The 22,141-nt window shown below is 38.1% G+C and overlaps 1 protein-coding gene and 1 pseudogene across 8 annotated transcripts in view; both read right to left on the bottom strand.

Annotated features, from left to right (window-relative positions):
- PLXNA1 (plexin A1) overlaps nucleotides 1-22,141 on the bottom strand; it is a 391,291-nt gene that overhangs the window by 118,810 nt on the left and 250,340 nt on the right. For all 7 annotated transcript variants that reach the window (XM_087923772.1, XM_087923767.1, XM_026723218.2 and 4 more), the window contains one exon: nucleotides 9,353-9,553. In XM_087923772.1, coding sequence (XP_087779898.1) covers nucleotides 9,353-9,553 — 201 coding nt within the window. The remainder of the gene's footprint in view (nucleotides 1-9,352; nucleotides 9,554-22,141) is intronic.
- On the bottom strand, nucleotides 7,686-8,365 carry LOC113451828 (small ribosomal subunit protein eS19 pseudogene; annotated as a pseudogene). The gene has a single exon (XR_015741629.1). The product of XR_015741629.1 is annotated as a small ribosomal subunit protein eS19 pseudogene (transcript).

A 22,141-nucleotide genomic window follows, 5' to 3' on the forward strand; every position in this document is an offset into this window, starting at 1 on the left:
GAATTCTTTCTACTAGGGCTGTGATAGCAAACCTATGACATGCGTGCCACAGGTGGCACACAGAGCCCTCTCTCTGAGCATGCGAGCCATCGCCCCAGCTCACTTCCACTACGCACGCGCACACGTGCCTCCCACCCACCAAGCTGGTCTTTGGGTCTCTGCCGCGCATGCGCGGATGGGCCATGCACATGCACTGGGGTCACACACATGTGGGCTGTGTGCGCATGTGTGGGGGTGGGTGGGGATCATGCGCATATGCATGGGGGCATGGGGGAGTCATGCTTGCATGTGCCGGGGTGGGGTACATGCACAGGGTGTGCACGCATTGCATTTTGAAGAACTATTGAATAGTTCCACTGTGAACCTGTCAATCTTTGTAATCCAGAATTGGTGGGAATGACAGACAAGGTTGTCCCAGAAGTGGCACTTTGAGTAATGTTAAAATATCTGCCTAGAGCAGGGGTCACCAACCTCCAGGTCATGGACTGGTACTGGTCCGTGGCTTATTAGGAATTGGGTCGTACCAGTGAGAGAAGCTTCAACTGTGCATGCACAGAATCTAGGCAGAGCACAAAATCACTCCCCCACCCCACAAGGGTCTCTGAAAAAATTATTTTCCATAGAAGTATTTTTTTGTGCCCAACAGATTGGAGACCCCTGGCCTAGACCACTGATGGCAAAATAAATAATTAAATACAACTAAAGATAAGATTTAAACTCATAAAGACAGTGAAATACTAGTATTAGTTTACCCTTATTATGTCTACTGAATGTTGTCCAAAATGCTTTTTAGGATGACCTGCTCCCTGAAGAGAATTGATGGAAGAGAAGAATTTCCTTCAGGTTACTGTGACCTATTGGCACAAATTTTGCAGAGAACATACTTCATATTCACTAACAGTTAAAAACCTGGTAGACAGAACCCAGTGAAATGACTGCAGCAAATTTTGGCAAAATCTTGCTTCTTAATATTGTTTTTCGTAAATCAGTAAAGTTTAAAGGTATGGATGTTTTTCTTTAATAATCAAACTTGGAAACTTTGCGGGGGAGAAGAGGCAGATTATAGTTTAGTGGTTTTTAAGGCTTTTCAAAATGTCAGCAGATTCAGGGACAGCTGGTTCTCAGGAGATATGGTATTCCAGACAGCAGGCGCTGGGACATTTAATATAATCAAGAGTGATCAGTTTTATTCCCTGGAGTCAAAGTTTCAATGTCTCTCTTTTCTTTTTTCAAACATTAAAGTAGTAAAATAGAAAAAAAAATAGATAAATACAAGAGAATTTGCATATAACAAGTGGACCAATGGTAACTACTTGAAGAAAGTTAGTCATATGCTACAAAATATGACTGTTCTACTATTGGTACACTATCTAACTATTCCCACCCCAAAAAACCACTGTCTCTCAAGGAAAACAAATCAGGACTAAAAAAGCACCAGGAGTAAATAAGTGAGTAAAATTACTAGCAATTTGTCCATGGTAGCAAGACAGGACTAGCAGATTATGGGATAATAAATGTGAATTGACCTGTATGCCAGAAGAATTGTTCAGCTCAAGCAGACCAAAAGGATATATAATCTGCCATCTTGATTCCAAACATCAGTTCACTCAATGTCTAAAATAAGGCATGAAAGTGACAGAGTTCCTCTGCTCCTTTGTCTGGCATCATTAATGTACATTCTTTGAACAAGGAATTTAAATTTACAGTGAATGACTGACCCCAAGATGCTCGTTGATGTATGCTTTATAAATACACTTAATCCTTTTTCAAAACCTTTTAAAATTTCAAGTCTCACAATTTTCCTGCCAGCATGGATATGCCTGAAGATTCCAGAAGCTGGAGTTCACATAGCTGGAAGTTGCCTAGGTTGGAAACACTGATTTAAACAATTACTGTTTTTGTAGGGAAACCAGACAGAAGAACGGACGGATGGAGCAACAAATGTCCCCATTCAAATAATGAAATCCACTATGTCTCTCATAAATGATTATTGTAACATAGTTGTATGCTTGTTATCCAACATAAACTAGATATGTAAGTGTAAATCAAAGTGTTTTTTTTAATCCAAATAACAAAATATCATGCAAAATTATGTAATTTTGTACGGAATAAAGCATTATAATCAAGCTAGGTGAAATAGGAAGGGGGATACCAAAAACAGGAAAATAAACATGCAAAATTGGTAGCTGTATATTAAGACAAAACCTAGATGTAAACTCTGAAAGCATGAACATACTCTTGAAATTGAAAGATCTAGAATGACAGCTATTGTAAAAACGGAAATCAAATACTGAATTAAATATAAGTTTAAAATGTCAATATCCAAAACATTAAAAAAAAAACCTAAAATACAAGGTATGGAATGCAAACCTGGCAAAAAGCTAAGGCAAAAATGATAATTCTAATAAAATATTGTTTCAGGTATAATTTCTGGTCTCAAGCAGAAAAGAAGACAAGATGAGAGAAGACAAAATATAATTGGATTTTTGAACCCTATGCCAAAAACTGAGTGAAACTGCACCCATTTATAAAAATACTTGAGATTTATGGAGTTAAAATAGTTGTATTTTCATAATTTGTTTTTACAGAGGTTAGAATCAATTCCACTTATTCACATATTCTACTGTGATAGAATGTCCACCTGGAAAAGCAGTGCAGGAGAGTTTTGGCAACACAGAACTTTCCCAAGGAGAGGTCTGAATTAAGAGAGGTGGAGCTGGATGGGGAAGGGTAGCCACACCTTAGATCTAGGGGATTAGAATATTTTTTTCCATTAGGTGTAAGCAATAAAGGATTAAACTCAATTGGATTTCACCAGGCTTGGGCCAAACACTCATGGTGATGTCATTTCATAGGAAAATATAAACATCAACTCTTTCCCATAAATAAAACTCGGGATTGTTCTTTTTTTCATGACAAATGCAATCCTGAGAATATCCATGACTTTTCCCATGCAAAATTATAAACACATATGCAAATGAAATGAGACATGGGGCCTAGTTTGAAGTAGAAGTGATTACAGAACAATAATTATTTCTTAAATGAGCTTTTCTTGGATTCTAAGCCTTTTTTAACCCCAGAAACTCTATATTCTGCTTTTGAGCCTTTGTTTATCTACTTCCATTATCAACTTTTAGATCAGAAACGCTTTCTGAGCACATGTCCAAACAATATCTCCCGGCCCATTTCTCCATAGTAGCATTTCTGTAGTCTTATAATTAATAGGCTGACAGAAATTCCATTGGGATTTAATGGCCTCCCTTTACACAAAATCTATATATGGTTTAAACTAGAGGAATGCAGAGCTATGCTGCAAAAAAAAAAAAAAAAATCCCATGGCATTTCCCTAGCACCCTTTTTTGTTAATAAAACAATAACAGTATAGATGGAATTCATGCTCCCCGGTCTTGTGCTTATAGATGAGAATATGCTCTTCCTTCTTTCAGGTTTTGTGTTGCTATAGATACAGAATTCCTTCCTCGTGGACTGTATTTCAAATACAACCTTCAGGACCCATTAAGCTAACACTTTTGCTACTGTTCAGCCATGCTGTTTATTGTTAAACAGTGTCCTTCAGTATAAAGCAGACCAAATCTCTTTAGAATGAAGGAAGCTCAATTGTGAAATGGGAAGCTTTAAAGAAAAGATTTGTAGGGAAAGGCCCTGACCCTGAATGTTCAAGACCCAGCAAAAAATAATAGAACAGAAGATACTCGGTGCTGACAGGATTCAAACTCTGGTTCACCATTTTGAGAATTCGATGGAAATGGGGCCATGCGACACTTCATGAAAGCAGGGATGAGGAAGCTGTTTGTAATCATAGATTACCTGAAAGCCAGTATTTTGGAGTAAGGAAAGACAGAATGCTGGATTAGCTACAGGTTGACGGTCAGATCCATGTCTGTCTTTTATTTTTCTTGTTAAAAATACAATGAAGCAAGCCCAAATCCTCAAAGAAAGAAAGTGGAAAGGATGCATCAAAGAAGCATGAACAGACAGAAAATCATAAGGATGTGTATTCATACAGAACATTCAGAATCGCTTTTCATGAAAGACCATATTTATCCAAAAAGAAGGGAGGCAGCACTAAATTTAAGACAATGGTTGTAAAGACAATGTGCTTCCATCACAGTACTCTTAGTCAATCTAAGTTAGATTCTCTGATTTTATTTAAAACTATTTGAGAAAAACAAAATCTTCCTTTCAGTCGTATAATCAATACTGTGTATTAACATAAGACACAGACATATGCCTTGTCGGGTCCTACAGGCCGATCAATATATTTTATTAATGTTATTAATTTTTATTTCAAAGAACATGTTACTGAACGTAGAAATGTATAAAGGTCACATGTCAAATGAATAAGGAGGTGTTTAAAAGAAAATGGCAATCAAACTTTTAACGTAATTTATATAATATGTCAGCCTGACTTAGTATACTCTACACAGAGGGGGTGGGGTGAGAGAGAGGGGGGGAGAGATTAAAGAATAGGTAGTTTAAAAGTTCATAGTGTAGTGAATGAACTTTTAAAGATGTACTTTTTCAACTCATATAAACATAACCAGCTGTCTCATCAATTCCCACTGAGATTTATATGGAATCATTTTTGTCTTCTTTAGAATAGGGAACCCAACCTTCTAAGACATGAGTGTCCAACTCGCGGTGTCATGCTGCCATCACATGATGTATCACAATGTTTCTTTCCTTCGTGCAGCTGGGGTGGGTGTGGCCTGCACATGACACATCCGGCTGCGGGCTACCCATTTGACACCCCTGATCCAAGACCTATTACAGATTTTTGCTGAATTTGATCAAACTCCATTTCTCAGATACCTAGGCTGTTTTAATCAACTTAGTATGCTGTATTATTTTATTTGATTCATTTTCACTGATACAAACATGCATTTTGCTAAAAGACCTGCTCTAAACTTTAATACATTTAAAACTGATAAAAACTCTAAGCTCACAGCTAAACTTCCAGTAGAGTACAACTAAGAGATTTAACCAGATGACTCAGTCTCTTGAAGCAGATCTTCCTTCTAATATGATTTCTCCCAAAGCACATCAAAATTATTCTTCTGAAGCATTCACACTACCTACTAGCAAATTTTTCTCACATCTCCACATTCCAGTCAACCTGATTTCAAGCTGAATATAATAAGACTATGTATATGTTTCACTGACAGGATTCAGAGACAGAGCAGTTACAGGCCTCCTGTAAAGGAACTAGCCATTTGGTTGACCTCTAAACTAAAGAATTGTTTCTGAACTAAAGATTAGGAAAGTGGCAAAGCTGTATTGTGTACAGTGCAACTATCAGTGGCCAAGGAATAATCCATCCTTCATAACATAAGCTAGATGAGTGCTCTCTCTCACACACACTCTCTCACAACCTTTATGTCAGTGTTTCTCAACCCTGCCAAGTAAGTTTAAGATGGGTGGACTTCAATTTCCAGAATTCCCTAGCCAGCCATGTTGGCTGGGGCATTCCCATGTTGGCTGGGGCATTCTGGGCATTCAAGTCCACCAATCTTAAACTTGGCAAAGTCGACAAATACTGCTCTTGATCATCTATCATGAATATTCCCTTAAACCCTAAGACAGTGCATACTCCACTTTTATTACCTGCTCTTTTTTGTTCCATACATTAAGGTTTTCAAAAACATCTTAAGATAAATTTCTAAATGTGTATTAATATTACCTATATACATTCTGCCTGAAGGATGAATTATGGAGATGCAAGAATCCATAGCCATGCAATACAAAGCAAAGACGGGGAAAAGAGATAGAAGTCACCAGAGGTTCTTCACAATTCTGATTATATAGGAATTATTTCTCTGAAACTGGAATTTCTGCAATTATTATTTCCAAAATATGTTAGCTGATTAAAACCAACCATAGGTAGTCATCACTAAAAAACCGAAATTGGGTCCGGCAAATTCTGTCACTAAGCAATGCTAATATCACATAACTGTAACAGACTTGCAACTTCATTCTGCCATGCCCATTAAGTGAATAACCCAGAGCTATTAAGCGCAACTTATGACCATGACTTGTGATTTTACTGCTGACGTCTTCATTGACCTTGCTCATTGCAAGTAATCTATGAGGCATGTGAATGGTAAATTTCAATCATATGACTGCAAGGATAGTATAATGGTCATAAGTGTGAGGAATTTATTGGCTGCCCAATAAATTTATTGGCTGCCCATTTCATTTGTCTGAAATGGTAAACGGTTTCCTGCCTAAGCAGGGAGTTGGACTAGAAAACTTCCAAAGTCCCTTCCAATTCTGCTATCCTGTCCTATCCTATCCTATCCTTCAAGGTTTGAGGCAACTCTTAGTAGCCAAGAATGTGATAAGATATACAAATATCCAAACAATTATAAATATAAAAACAGATTCAAAGTTCAAAGCCTTTATTGTCATTGTATACAATGAAATTGGTTAAAAATGCAAAAAAATAATTATAAAACAAACTAAAAATATAGATTTGGAGCAGAGAGGTGGGAGTTCCTTCGTTAATGCACCAATCACCTGCAGCCAACAGCTTCTCTTTCAGGACCCCATTTTAATTTTTTTCAGTGCTGATGTAATTTCAAATGGTTGCTAAACAGGGCAGTCATTAAGCAAGGATTACCTTGATTTTGCATATATTACTTCTTACTTTAATATTACTTTTTTCACAGAGTACCTGAGGATTATTATGCTGTGTTGTTTACAGTTTAGCATCCTTTCTCCTTTACCCTGCTTGCTTATTTTAGCCAGCTTTCCTGGTGATACAGTTACCTCAGTTTTCTAGTTTATATCTTCCTTCTTTTGGAATTCAGTTGATTTGAGGTACATTAGCATTAGCTGTAAAAATACATTCTTGTCTTACTATTAGTCTCGCCAGGATCCTAACTCACCCCAAAACCAACACAGCTTCTCTCCTGCAGATGTTATTTCAATTAAGTGGGCAGGGAGATAAGCACTCAAGATTGTAATGCCTAGAGCGAACACAAAATCCCAGATATCCAGAATTAGAGTGCCCAAGACATCTACTATATATACTATAAGTTCAACCAATACAGATTCCATCCTTATTTTCTGATCTGAATTTCAACTAATTGACAGTGTCTCCATTTAGATTAAGCTTCAGTTTGTGTTTCACTCAATCGTTCTATTCTGTCTAATATTATGACAGGAATTTAGAACCTGGAACAGCTTCTTTGGATTTTGTTGGAAAGGAAATAGATTTGGGGCATCAAATTCCAAAACTCAAGTAAAGTCTGCCAGTAGTTTCATGTATATCAAACCAGACAATTAGAGACAAACTTTTTTGAGCTGAGGGCTGCATTTCATTTTCAAACTACACAATAGAGATGACACTTCTAAACATGGGTCCAGAATAAAATTAAATTTCTTAATGCAACTAAAATTAATCACATCTAATCTAATTTCTCCCCATACAGTATACTTAATCAAGTCTCCTTTTCATAACACATTAAAATTATAATTCATCAGCAATTTGGGGATTATACTCAAAACTGTGGAGGGCTGCAGGATATAAATCTCAGCTATGGGGAAAGAATATAGCATAAAGTAGACAATTACAAAAAGTTCTATGTTCTGAACTTTCCCTTTTGAGAAGAACTAGGAAAATGTAAGGAACAGATTATATGAGTTTATTCTTCCCCCCATCCCAGTAAATAAAGAACTTTATTTTTAAACTGAACTCCATTTTAATGTTTCTTGCTCGCAGCTGCCACCTGTCCAGCAATCCTGTCCAGATATCTCTGTCCCTGAGGAATAAACTTGAGACCTCCCTCCTGGTCCTTCTCCACTATTTTGAGCCTTTCCAAAGCCTGGAGCACCTTCCTGGCAACACTTTTGGAACCCCGGCTGAAGTGACTGGGCATCACACCATTGCACTGGTGCCCCTGATAGATCTTAGTAATGGAGCCGACTACAGCACCACCCTGAAGATAAAGGTGGCGGGTTGTGGATGCAGCTTTGGTATAAAATCAGTTTTCATCATATGGAGACATTTTTTTGTAGTTGGCTAGTTTGACTGTGTCCACCCATTCAGGTACCTTTAGTTTACCTGTCTTTTTGAGAAAGGCTGCAAGTGCCCATACAAACTCATACTGGTTGATGTCTTTTACAGTTATTCCAGACATCGTGTTGTCACCTCGATGCTACCATGCAGGAAAAAGCCATATAAGTTTATTCTTAAAGGCTACCAAATAGGCAATTTTACCAAATTTTGTTATATATGGGCCATAATGGAACAGTTCACTGGATAGTTCATTGGATGTCTCTATGCAGACTGAAAAATGAAGACAAGGTAATAGTTTACTTGTTGACACTAATTACCCACACAGTTCTTTGATGGAGTGATTGGACACCTCCAGTGTCCAATCTAGAATTTCCTATCAATATTATTCTATTGTCCTTCTGCTAGTTTAACTACACTTCATTCCCCTGAGCTAATATGGTCTATTCAGAACAAAGTCTTAAATAAAGGCGTGATGATTAGAAGATAGCCCAGAAGGCTAGCCAAGAAATGGTATGTCTCTGCAGATTAGCACATTAAATTTACCACTCTTTATGATCAGAGCTCCCTTAAGACCATTCATCCAATACTCTGGTACTATGAGGGATGTAGAACTTCTTGAAACAATAACAGCACCTGCTGCTGCTTTTGTTATTATTTTTTCTGTCAAAAGAGCACTCATGGCAATTAAGTAATCTCACGTGAGAATTCTAGCCTGACCTAATTAAAAACATTTGGTTTCTCATCCAGGAAGTATTTGGGGATAGGACAATATGGACACAAGGAGGGGGGAAATATCTTCTCCCCCCAAAAAAAACATACCTCTGAATGTCTTATTTACTTTTTATGTTTTATTTAATTTTTATCCTGCCTTTATTACTTTATAAGTAGCCCAAGGTGGAGAATATACATAATACTATTTCCTTCCCACTCCTCCACAACAATAACAACACAACAACAAAATGAATGAGACTAGAATGCTAAATCTTAGAGAAAAACCTGGATGAAGCTCAATAACTATATTTTCCATTTAAAAATGGGGAGTAAACACCAACCCACTAAAAAAAGTCAATGTTAATTAGGCAAACTGAGCAAAGAACACAAATACATCCTCCCTGGTACAGTGTAAGGAGTATATGCAGGAACATACAGAGCCATCTATAGATATAATTAATGCATAACTGCAAGACATGAGAAGATTCCAAATATTTTACAGGTTGAGAAGGTTAAGTAATTTCCTACACATCTCAGTCTTCCTCTATATCCAAGGCCAAAAGAAGTTTTTCAAAAAACAGTTCTGGGCTATGGACTCACCGAGGTATTCTGACATTGGATGCTGCTACTGTTGAAACGCAGGGCAGTAACACGGGAGGGGTTCCCAGGGATATGGAAGATGCATTCATAATTGCGCTGTCCAGACTGTGGCTGTGGCAGGTTTTTGGCAGTTAAAGTGATAGGCTTCACCACACCAACGGGGATATAGATTTGGGTGCTTGGAAGGATCTGTGGGCAGTCCTGTGAGAGAGAAAGATTTAAAAAACAGGTTTTACATATTTGTTTCATGTCTGATAGCAACGGTGTGAGCATTAATACCAATCTAATTTACAGTACTAGTTTACTGTGTTTAGCTTTGAAATAAGAAATCAGCTGCCACAAAGAAAAGGAAGTCAAAGCTATTCTCCAAAGCACTGAAGGCAGGGAGAGAAGCAATGGGTGGAAACTAATCAAGGAGAGAACTGACAGTTAGAACAATTAATCAGTGGAACAATTTGCCTCCAGAAGTTGTGAATGCTCCAACACTGGAAGTTTTAAAGAAGAGATTGGATAACCATTTGTCTAAAGTGGTGTAGGGTTTCCTGCCTAAGCAGGGGGTGGACTGGAAGACCTCCAAGGTCCCTTCCAACTCTTATTCTATTGTTGTATAAGGTTAACTTTAATGTGAATATGATAGCATTAACCACTTTATAAAGCTATTCATTTTAATTAAACATAAAGCATAAAGCAAAGCTGTTATTCAAATGACATACTTCACTAGTGACTGATCTACATTTGGAAATGTTCTCCATAAAAGATTCTCCTTGCTATCATCCTACTTTTCAACTAATGAAGATCCTCCAGTCTGTTATTTTCATATTTTACTCTTCCTCACCTGGATGCTCTCAACATTTGTGGTTTCCTGGCATTTTTTTCTACTAACTCAGATTCTTCTTCCCTTACCAGTGTTGGTTTTTTGTCAAAGCCTTTCCAGAATTCTGGATCATGCACTTTCCTACTGCTCTGAAAGAGCAGTGAAGTGATCTGTCTCCAATTACTCCAGTTTGTATAAGCATTATTCCCAGACCACAAAAATGTCTGATTCATGACATCTCTGCTTATAGATAGCAAGACCATTAAATGATTAAAAATACAGCTCATAAAACATCATGGTTGTGCTCATGTTAACCCAAGTCATCACTGTTAGGTACAATTAATTACAAAATTCTGCTTTGGGTTTGGTTTTACTTCTGTGATATTTACACATATCTAGATCAGAAGATCACAAATACTAATACTAATGTTACTGCTCCTCCCATCCCATCAGCGGAAAAAAGTACTAATACTTGGCTTTGCATATTATCATGGAAAGGGTGTATTAGAAATGGAACAGCATCTCATAGCCTAATGACATTCCTGGGCAGAGCCCTCAATGGGTGGGTGGGGGAACAGTAGGGATTCAAGGAAATTTAGGGGCATGTTAACAGCACCCTCTGGATGTCTGTCTTGTACAGATATCCAGTCATAAAGCACACACCTGTAGGTTGTTCCTTACCACCTTACTGGTCTCTCAGATTCAGAAAACTCTCTAGGGCTCAGTTTACTTTATCTATTTCATGGATATATAGGTATACTTCAAAGGCCTGGATGCAGACTCCATTTTATGTTCTTGTGTAGGTGCTAAAGGCAATGCCAGAGATAATTATAAAATATAGCTTATAGGTCAGATTACTTCTGAGTCTGGCACCTTGCTTTGCCACACACTGGTTTCTAGAGATTTGCAAAATGGTTTGAACATGAACCTCTTGGAGCACTGACCTTCTAATGATTCATGCATGAAGCGAACGGTGCATAATCCAAAATAATGTAGTATGGTATTTTGTTTCAGACACAGACCAACTTGAACTTTTTGTAGGTGGGAAATGTTTTGAGAGTGAAACCATTCTGGTTTAGTGATGTCATTGGAAACTGTCTTGCCACTTGCAATTCGGATGTTATTTTTCTGGCCAAGAGAATCCTGGTTGTCAACCCTACTAGATAGAGCAGACCAGAAAACCAATAGGAAGCCATACTTTACTGAGAGAGGCTATAATAACTGTATCTTACAAACGTAGACTACATCACTTAATTCCCTCATCCCTTCCCTCCATCACCTCTCTTTCTAACATACCATAAAGCTCTCTGTTGCTGAAACACTTCAAACTCTTATAAATTTTATTTAACAAAACATGGAACACCCAATTTACTTTGAATTATGTTACATCCAACCACTAACAATTCAAAATAATTTCCTTCAGAATAAAATTATTTGTTTCAAGTTTTGAAAAGTTTTTTCATGTACACCTCTACTAATTTTGGATGATAATGAGGTTGTTATTCAAAAGAATTTAAAAAAATGAAACCAGGTAGGAGATTTTTGTATAAGTCATAGGGGCATCATGTGGATGTCCAAGATAATTATTTCTCTTTCTTTCTTGCTTTACTATTCAAAGTGCTTTGTTAAGCAGAAGTAATTATTTGTGGAAATATGGCCCGTAACAAATGCTACATAACAGGGATCACAATACACATGTATTTGGAATGATTGGGTTTTCATTTTTTTCTTGTGTGCCCATTGCAAAGAGAATAAAAAGGGTTTGCAACACAATGTAGGCTGACAGTTCTGTCACAAAAGCTGCCAGTGAATTCAAAAAAACAGAAGGACCTTCGAGTATCAGACAAGCTGTTTACCATGGTATTTCACTATTCAACTTGCTATGAAAGGAAAGGCCAAGGCACTGTTGACAAGAACACTAGAGAAAATCAATGCAGTACAGTGGAAATAACACTGGAGAAAGCACTTAAAGCCAAGTTTGAATTTATCATCTGCTATGAAGCTCATAAGGTGGATGTAAACCACTCTATTATCGCTATCCTATCTCCTAAGCTAAACACATTTATCAACCTATAACTGTGCCCAAATAAATAAAATGTATCACAGCTTAACCTGATGGCTTGGTTTACACTTACTGAGACTCTAACTGGGATCTCACAATATGTTGAACCTCAAACCATGCAACTTCACTTTAGCCACATATGGAGGGAAAATCCACAGGCTTATGAGAGAATAAAACAAATATGAATGACAGCAAATTATCCCAGGATAATGTTGCAGGATCCAATCTGGGTTGATCACTGGGACCAGAGCCTTAATCTTCCAAGCTGTCGTACTCATGCTGGAGTTCACCCTCAGGGAACTACATATTCTGATAGAAATTCTCTGACGATGGGCTCCCATAAGAGTTCAAAATCTTGGAAGACTAACCGTCTGGTCCTGATGACTGACCCAGATTGATCCTGCAAAACAAATATGGTGGAAACCACACTTTGAAATTTAAGTTCCTTAAATGTAAGCTGAGATACAAATATTAGGTATGATACTGGGTAGCATAACTAAGAAATCTGGCTTTTGCTATTTAAGGATGCACTAATCTAAGGGTGCTGTTTCTCCCAGGCTTAACCCAAATAAAAGGCAACATATACCAAATAAATAGCAAGATTAAGGGTATAAGATCTCTATTTATTTAGTAGCATATGCCCTCTGAAAGCAACAATAAAATCTATAAAGGTGCTTCAACTTTATCATTTAGGTGGTTAACAAATGTTAACTCTTCCTTGTTGACAGTACACTATGACAAACAAGCTGCAGAACAACAAGATGGGATGTGGATCCTGACAAGCCAAAATATCAATCTTCCTTTTTCTGCCTGTCTGACCTAGAAATACAACCTGACCTAATATTAAAAAAAGAACCTTCAAAACCCCCAAATCTATTGCAAAGTTATTTTTCAGAAGATCATCCAGCTCTGTCTAGCAGGACTCAGGGCATCTCCCCATTACTTTGTGATACCAATCACCGGCAACAAATCATGGCATCTCTGGATGCTCTGGTGGAAATGCTGCAGTTACATTTGATGGAAAACAAGATTCATTATTGACTGAGCCAAATGCTCAACTACTATCTGAGTCATGGGTGAGCTTTCCCAATTACCTTCAACAAGTGGCTGTTCAGCAGCTGGCAAAGTAGAGGCCAGAAGCTCTTCATACCACTTTTTGCTCTCACACTACCATCTTGGCTTTCCAAAAGCCTAGCTGCAATACTCAAGAGAATAGAGGAGAATAAAAATAAACAGGACCAGCCAGGAAAACAACCCTGGATCCCAGAAGGGTACCACTTCAGCAATAATACCCTGATGCAATACCCAGATTAGCCAACCTAAAGGGCCTAATGGCAAAGGCATTCCTGCCTTAAATAGCAGAGTGAGAAGAGAATAACATGTTTTCAAGCTAAGTGTTACAGACTTCAAAAACTGGACTTAAGGAGCCTAAAGATATGTATGCTCATTGGGGACTTCCCTAGAGGCAAACTAGCATATGCTTAAATTTAGCACAATTCAGAAAGGCTTATTCTATAAAATACAGCATATAGCAAAAGCTAGAAAGAGGTGTGTCTTTCTATACCAGGAATGACTGCCAAATATCCAAATATCTTAAAGAACTGTACGATACGAAACTTTACGAAAGGAATTCTCACCAATCTATCCCTTGTGTCAATGAACTATCAAAACTACAAAAACAAACAAACTAGCTCAGAATAGTTGGCAAATGCCTCCTCCCTCTCTCTAAGCTCCATGAATATTGAGTTTCTGGGTTTCTAAAGTTCAAACAAGTTTTTCTCACTTTTTTTTTCAGATGAATTCAACATCCTGTTCCTGCTGCCTCAATACTCCTGAAAAAGGGACATGTTGAGAAATTCATTGTTAGCTATGAATTTGATTATTACTGCTCTCTGATCTTGGATAACCAAATTCATGGGACATCCTGGTAAATGGGCCAGAAGTATGTGCTATTCTAACTATGGATAGTCCTTAAAAGTGCCTACAAAGCAATCTGACACAAAATATGCCTCCTCGGATGCCTAGACAAATACAGTAAATGAGCTAATGTCTTTTTCCATCCTAAAGATATACACATTTTAGTGATTTTTCAGCCAGAAATGTTCCAACCCTGCTATGTTATATTTGGCATATATAGGAAATAGTGCCTAATTAAACAAAAATTCTGCTGTATTGAAAAACAGGAAGCACCTGGTACCTATTGATTTTTTTTTCCTAGAGAGCTTCATGACTCAGCGTTCATGACACTGGAGTGAAAGTTCCTCAGAAGAAATGGCTCTGAAGCTAGTTGGGTTTTGTTCCATGCTTTTGAATAGCCAATTCTCAGGATTAATGAGAACATCTCCTTATTCAAGTACCACAAGCTTATCAACTGCTTAGCCAACTTATATTTTCCTGGATAGCAGAGACACTGAATTTTGGACAGCTGTGTGAATGACAATATTGTCATCTACCCATTTAATTAGACTGTAACGTACTAAGTTAGGGGTCCCCAATCCCCAGTCCATGGGCTGGCACTGGTACATGGCATGCCAGAAACCAGGCCATGCAAACAAGCCAAGCTCCATCCATGGGATGCAGGCAACACATGAAACCATGCTCCCTCTGGTCCATGGAAAAGCCTCTCTCCTTGAAAACGATCCCTGGTGCCCAAAAGACTGGTGACCGCTATTCTAAGCCATGCCTGCACAGATACATTTGCACATCTTTTTCAAAAATCACATATTGATGTATCTTGATAACATTGAGATAATAGAATGCTCTGAGCATTTACAAAAGTAAGAAACAAAAGTTAAAAGTGAAAGGTCAAGTGTCCTCTGAATGACAAGCAGGGGTGGGATTCAAATTGTTTAACAACTGGTTCTGTGGGCGTGGCTTAGTTGGTGGGCGTTGCTTTGTGCTCATGTGACCACGTGGACGTGGCTTTGTGGTCATGTTATTGGCTGGATGTGGCCAAGTCAATATCACTCACATCGAGGCACGGATCTCCTCGCCTGGCCTCTCATGACTGTGGGGATGCTGCAACAGTCGTAAGTGTGAAAAATAAGTCACTTTTTTCAGTGCCATTGTAACTTTAAATGGTCACTCCACACAAGCAAACTACTAGCAAAGGAAGGAAAAAAAACTCCAGAGATGTTCCTGAGACAGGAAGTCTAGTCCTGCCAAGAATGTAATAAGGGTTAACAGAGAGGCAGTTTCTGTAAGCAACACCAGAATGTTTCCTTCCTGCCTTCCTTACAGGATTAGGCCAGTAATTTCTTCTAACAACCGGTTCTCCGAGCTGCTTAGAATGTTAACAGCCAGTTCTAGTGAATAGGTGCGAACTGGTAGAATCCCAACCTTGGTGACAAGATGATAGAAAGGATCAAACTTATTAAATAGAAAAAATGCTCAATGCTGAGATCTCCATCCATCATAGTAATCTTTCCTGTTATATTTAACAAACTGCTTTTCTCGTTTTTATTTATTTCATTATTATCTATAGAAACTTAAAAAAAAAACCTAACCACCAATTTATCTCCCTAGCTTCTCCCAAACTGTAGAATGTTTTTCTACTGAAAGTTTCAACAGGCCCCAAGAGCCTCATAAATTTTAGAAAAGCTATTATGAACCAATTCACAATCAATAAAAGTAACTTTGGGGCAGTTTGGTTGGGGGTCCAGACAACAGATTTCCTGATATTTTGCCAGCAAATGTAACTGGCATCTTTGGAGGCAAGATGGTCTATGTATTTTCAGATATTTATCAAAGACAGCCTGGTGTCTGAAGATACCAGTTAAATGCCAGGAAATCTGTTGTCTAGAGCATAGTTTATGAACTTTGAATCCCAATACTGCTCAACAGATAGCAGCCATGAAACTCTACACCATTAAAAGTTAACTATTTTATTTTCCCTATTTTCATCATATTTTTTTTCAAAACTGGAGATGTCTGTTATTAACTCCTAATTAATATACCAATAGCTATTTCTGAGGCTTATTGGTTGCTTATTTACTAGAAACAACAAGGGAAAGGGAACACACTGAACAAAATTGTTAGGGAATAAACTACACTAAGCACCTGCCTTCAAAGAATGTGTTTCATCAATTTCATCTCTCTCCTTCCACCTGCTTTCAATTTTATCAAATCATGTTTTGATTAGATAAGAAAATTAGGAGATTGTTTTGTTTCACTATCCAAATTGCATCCTGTTGTCATTCAAAGATTTTGAATTAAAAATAATAATTAGGCAGTCTAGGTGTTAAAGTGGGAAGTTGTGTTCTAGCTACAAACAGCCTGAATGCAGAACAATTATTTTAAAAATATAGAATTGTGGGACATCAAGAAAAATGGGTTTAATACCCTTTTCACAAAGGCACAGAAAAGCGCCTGTTCACAAGCCAATTGAACTACGCAATGAATAAAGACTTGTGTAGTGCCTACAAAAACAGGATAATCCTTCTTCTATGTAGCTTTTCTTGAACACTCCAATGGGCTGGAGTGTGCTAGAATTCAAAAGCAAAGAGACCTAGTTGGTATTACACATGAATTAATATTGTATAACTTTATACTTGCACACAACACCTTATATAACGTTACACAGATTGTGCTTCCCTGACTTGGTATTGCTAACAGGAATTCAACAAACAATGAATCAGAAACAAAGAAGGGTTAAAAATCTATGGGTTAAAAGTCAGACCCAGAGGAAATTTTCATTGGGTTGTTTTTTTTTTGTTTTTGCTAAAATGTACAAGATGCAGATTCCTTCCAATACAACCAGACTCAGAGCTTGCCTAAAAGAGCTTTAAGGAATTGTTCAACACTTATGAAAGAAAGGGTAGCAATCCAAAGAGACAGATGTCTTAACTCATCCACTTGCTCCCAACTGTAAAAAAATTCCACAATGAAAGTGGTGATATCCTCTGCCCATTCAATGCTACTTTGAGTTTGGAAGCTATAAGAGAACACAATGCCTGAGTGAATACTAGTGACTGCTTGTTCCATCCTGAGCAATGAGCATATAAATCAGGGTATTGTATTTTTCTGCCGGTAGTTAAGCATGAGCAGACATACGATGCTATATACTGATCAATCCTTCAGCACTACAAAGGAAGTACGATTTGTTCATTATTACATACAATTCCTTGAAAATACATTTGTCCCCTTTCAGATTTTCTAAATTTTGTATATCTTTGCTACTAAATGTTAAGAGAGTTTCATGTGGATTCTACTACTGGCAAAAGTATTCAATCCCTAAGATTATCAGGTGATTTGAAGGAGAAATTAGAGACAGATGTTTCAATTAATGGGATTCTAATCAGATGTGAGTATGGGAGGTCCTGTCTTATTTAAAGAACAGAATTCTGGATATTCAATATCAAAGTCTCATCTTCTTGAGTAAATCAAAGTAGAACTTTCTGGCTTGAATGAAAAAGGTACAAGGAGGCACAAAACAATATCCAGCAATCTGCAGGATCTCCTTTCTTTACTACAATGTTTGTGATTAAATCAGAAAAGTACTCAGTAAATATAAGGTTCATGGGAGTGTAGCAAGGTGGAAGCCAAGGCTTTCCAAGAAGAATAGTGCTGCTTATGGAATCCTTGGTGCCCTCTGAGCTTGGCTGTTTGCTTGCAGATATTTCATTAACCAGCTAGGTAACTTGATCAGTGCTACTGAGTGTGGATTTGCTCCCTGTTTATACACAGCAGCAGTGTGGGAGGCAGGGATCTACCAGTTCCTTCATTTACGAGGTTCAGTGATTTACGATGTGTTTCCCTGCAAGCTGCCGGCAGAGCACCTGTAAATTGTCATCAGCATGCTGCGTGCAGAGAAGCAGCCTTTCAAAAAGCCCTTTTTTCCTGCTTTTTTAACTGCAGCTGTGTCTCGCATGGCAGCTGAAGTTGAAAAAAAATCAGGAAATAAAGGTCAGGTAAGAGCCTGAGTGGGTGGTAGGCAAAAACATCAGCAGACATACAACTGGTTCTATGTCTGCTGCTCTTCAGAGCTACCGATTCTGCAGAGGTGGACAGAAACGGTAGAAACCCACCCCTGGTGGGAGGGGTTGTGGTTTTCTCTTTGACTTGAGTTTTATTTTCTGCTTACTTGTTTGTCTGATGTTAATCCTTGCTTATCTGGGTGTTGGCTACTAGCAAGGATGTGTTCCAGTGGTAGGATTCAAATTTTTTTACTACTGGTTCTGTTGGCATGGTTTGGTGGGTGTGCCGTGTCTTGGTGGGCATGGCACGGAAAGGTTACTATAAAATCTCCATTCCCACCCAACTCCTGGGGAAGGTTACTGCAAAATCCCCCCCACTAACCTGCTTTCCAGCTTTGTTCTCCTGTGCAGAGCAACAAAAGAGGACCCAGCCAATCACCTGGGACTCAGGAGGCAGAGAATAGATGGGGGCAGGGCCAGCCAGAGGTGGTATTTGCTGATTCTCAAAACTACTAGAAATTTCCACTACCGGTTCTTCAGAACTGGTCAGAACCTGCTGAATAACCACCTCTCATGTGTTCTGCTCCTTTTGTTTCCTTCTTAGTTTTTTATTATCTCTTTGGAATGGTGGGTACATGTGGCTTATCTCTATATGTCTATTGGTTGTTGATTTGTCTGAACCCCAAGCTTCTCGGAGTTCCCTAGCAGTTTTGGACTTAGTCTAGAATACTTAGTTTCCCAGCCGAAACTATATTTGAGTTTGATCACCTGTTATGGAATTAAGGAGTTTTCATCTTGTCTTCTGGGTGCTCTATGATGTTTATGGATGTGCTCTGCGGCAGTATTACTTAACTGTAAGAGTGATACAGACACAGTAGTGACAAAAGAGATAAAGAGAGGGCTTACAGAAATCTAAGCATTTTTCATTTATTTATTTAGAGAAGGCACTTGCTTAAGACTACAGGGATCACAATTGGTGCCTGCTAGTTTATGGCCTTTTGTTTTGTGTGAACCAGATCCTTTTAACAATTGCATAAATGTAGCTTAGAGCAAAGCATAAATTCAGTTAGTATGCTCTCTCTCTCCTACCAGTTTATACCTCAGAAAGCATCTGCTTTTACAGAGGCTGGTGGAGAGCGGGGGGGAGGGGGGGAATGTAGCTTCTCCTCAATTTCTCTATATAAGACAATGGTCCTTTCATCTTGATCATCCATATTCTTCTGGGAGAACAGGCTCACCAACTCCAGCAGCAGTTTTTGCCTTCAGCAATTGTTGACAGAATTTGACACATAATAAATAAAATAAATCCCTCTCTCCCTTTCACATAACCAGTCCTTGCAAAAGCAATCACATTGCTGGTGGCTGGGTGCTGGATGAATGACTGCCAATCTGTTGTGGTTCCTCCTTGGAGGCTGGTGCTCCCAGAAATGATAAAGGGTAAGACTGGGAGAAGGGAAAGGTGGGGGTGGGTGGGGGAGAATTAATTGCTTATTGCCAGAAGCTTGAGTTCTTTAATGTGGAGCTGACACTCATCAGTCCAGAATGACTGCCAGGCAGAAGTCATAGTGGGAAATGATACAAGGAAAGAGAGAAGTGAAAAATATAGCTGAGGGCATCTCCACTATGCCAGCGCTCACAACCAAAGATTAGAACGAGATTCATCTAGTACAACACAGGAGCTGTCAAACTGGCTATCCCACTGCAGATTGCAGCGCAAAACGTGGAGGATAATCCGTGAAATGAAATAAACCACAACAGGCAAATGGTAGGAGCTAAATCCAAGTCAAGGTTGTATCCAAAGAACCATTACCACTCACTCAAAGTCATAGGACAGCAAATGAGGCCTGGGTGGGGTGGGTGGGAATTGCCATTATCATGCCAAACCAAATGCAAAATGGAAAATAGAGTAAGGGTCACATTAAGTTTAAAATTGGATTGCATGGGAAGAGAAGAAACAGATGCACATTTCAAACAGTTGCATGCAGAACTATTAAGAGTTTAGTTTATAACTTGATCATGCTATGTCTGGAGATACTAGTTTTTATTGTCCAGTTATGAAGGAGAAGAGATGCTTTCAAGGTTTAAACAGACAGTTGCACCATTTATAAAAAAAACCATGTATGCTCCTTCCCATCCATCATTACAAATAAGCTTCTTGCGACTTCCGGTTGCTCTTCCATTGTATCAGAGCGGAATCCACGATCATGCATGGTTTCACTCTGTGCTCACTTGTTGGAGGGTCCTGATTGAGACCGGGACCACCCTGGAAGGGTGATGAAGAAAGGGGAAACTGCTTGGAGGGTTGAGGGGAGACGCATCTCCCCTCCCTGACAATAAAACCCACTGAAGACAAGTTGCAGTGGTGGTCAAAAATGGCCACCATGAAGATGGGAAGCAGTACAGGAACTGGAGCGGTGAAACTGCAAGCGGAGTATGAAGCAGATGAAATACATGGACATTAATGTACCCTGGAATTAAGAAACAAAGAACTATTTTGGATGAAAGTGTGTAGAAGCAGCAATGAGAGAGAGAGAGGGAGGGAGGGAGGGAGGGAGGGAGAGAGAGAGAGAGAGAGAGAGAGAGAGATAGAAAAGGAAATTGGAACTTATGAAAATGGCTTTGAATATTGAAATGAATTAATTTGGAGGTGACAACTCAGAGGAAAATATTTGATCACAAAAGGCTTGGAAACTAAATTGGATAATTTTTGGACTTTTGGCACTAAATAGGCATAAGTAAATGCTGGAATTGAATGTGTTAAAAGAAATAATAGCTAATAACTAGAATTAGCAAAATTAATAAAAGTTTTACAGAAAAAAGGGGGAAGTGAAAGAAAGGGTGGAACATGGAAATAGAACTGAGAGCACCAACTAAGGGTACAGGAAAAATTTCAGTGACTCTTTGAAAAGTGTTTGGTCTTTTTAAAATTGGAACTTAAAAGAAAATAAGAGGAACTCCATTATAATAAAATAAAAACCCTGAAAAGTGAAATACTAGAATATTACAAGGAGGAAAGATATTTGAAGAAATTGTTTTGGAACTACCTGCTGACTCTGGAACCTGGAAACAAAGATTTATGGACATTGATTGTTGAAATGGCATATAAAAGATGCTGAAACAACTTACTGGACATTTAGATTGGATATAATTATCAAGGAAGGGGGAAAAAGGAGCAGCATACAAAATGGGAGAATTATTTGTGGAAATAAGATTGGATCTACAAGACATAAGGAAATGATGAAAGTAAACTTGGAAATGTGCAGTAATATACTACAAAAACTAGAAATGGTGATTCAGATTGAAGAAGAACAAAGAGAACCAGAGTGGGAGGAGTTAAATAAACAAGAAACCAGTCTTGAAGATCAAGTGGAACAACAAACATACAAAGCGGGGGAGAACTAAAGTTAAAAAATTGTGGTTTGATATAATGAAAGGGAAAATGGTTTGGAAGGTTACACAAAGGAAAAGGAAAAAGCAAAAGAGGGAATTACAGAAGAAAGATCGAGAGAGGGCGGGGGATAAAATAAATAATTGGAATGAGAAATGGAGGGAACTAATAAAAAGAAAAAGGGGAATTAAGAGAAAGGACCAGAAAATAAAGAGAAGCAGGAAGCGAACAATGAAAAGAAATTACATAGTTAGGATAATGAGAGACAATGGGTAAAAGAAGGATAGGGAAGGAGATTCTGCTATGTTGTAATATATAAGAGTAAGGATTTGAAAATAAATAAGATTGGAACTGATACTTTTTTTTTCTTTTTAAGGATTATTGTTATAGCAGATATAGATTTTATTAAAAGAGATAGGGAAATGGGAATTTATTATAAGAATATTAACTGATAATCAGCAATGAATAAAATTAAAATGAATTATGAGAATTGTAATGGAAAGATTAATATCAGTTTATATAATTCATTGAACAGATTAATATTTTTGGAATATATAGATGATTTACAAGGCAATTGAGAAAAAAAATACCATGCGGAATCTGACTTAAA

Source organism: Pseudonaja textilis, chromosome 2, assembly GCF_049901715.1.
Source record: "Pseudonaja textilis isolate UNSWEBS1 chromosome 2, rPseTex1.2, whole genome shotgun sequence".
NCBI classification, from domain to species: Eukaryota; Metazoa; Chordata; class Lepidosauria; order Squamata; family Elapidae; genus Pseudonaja; species Pseudonaja textilis.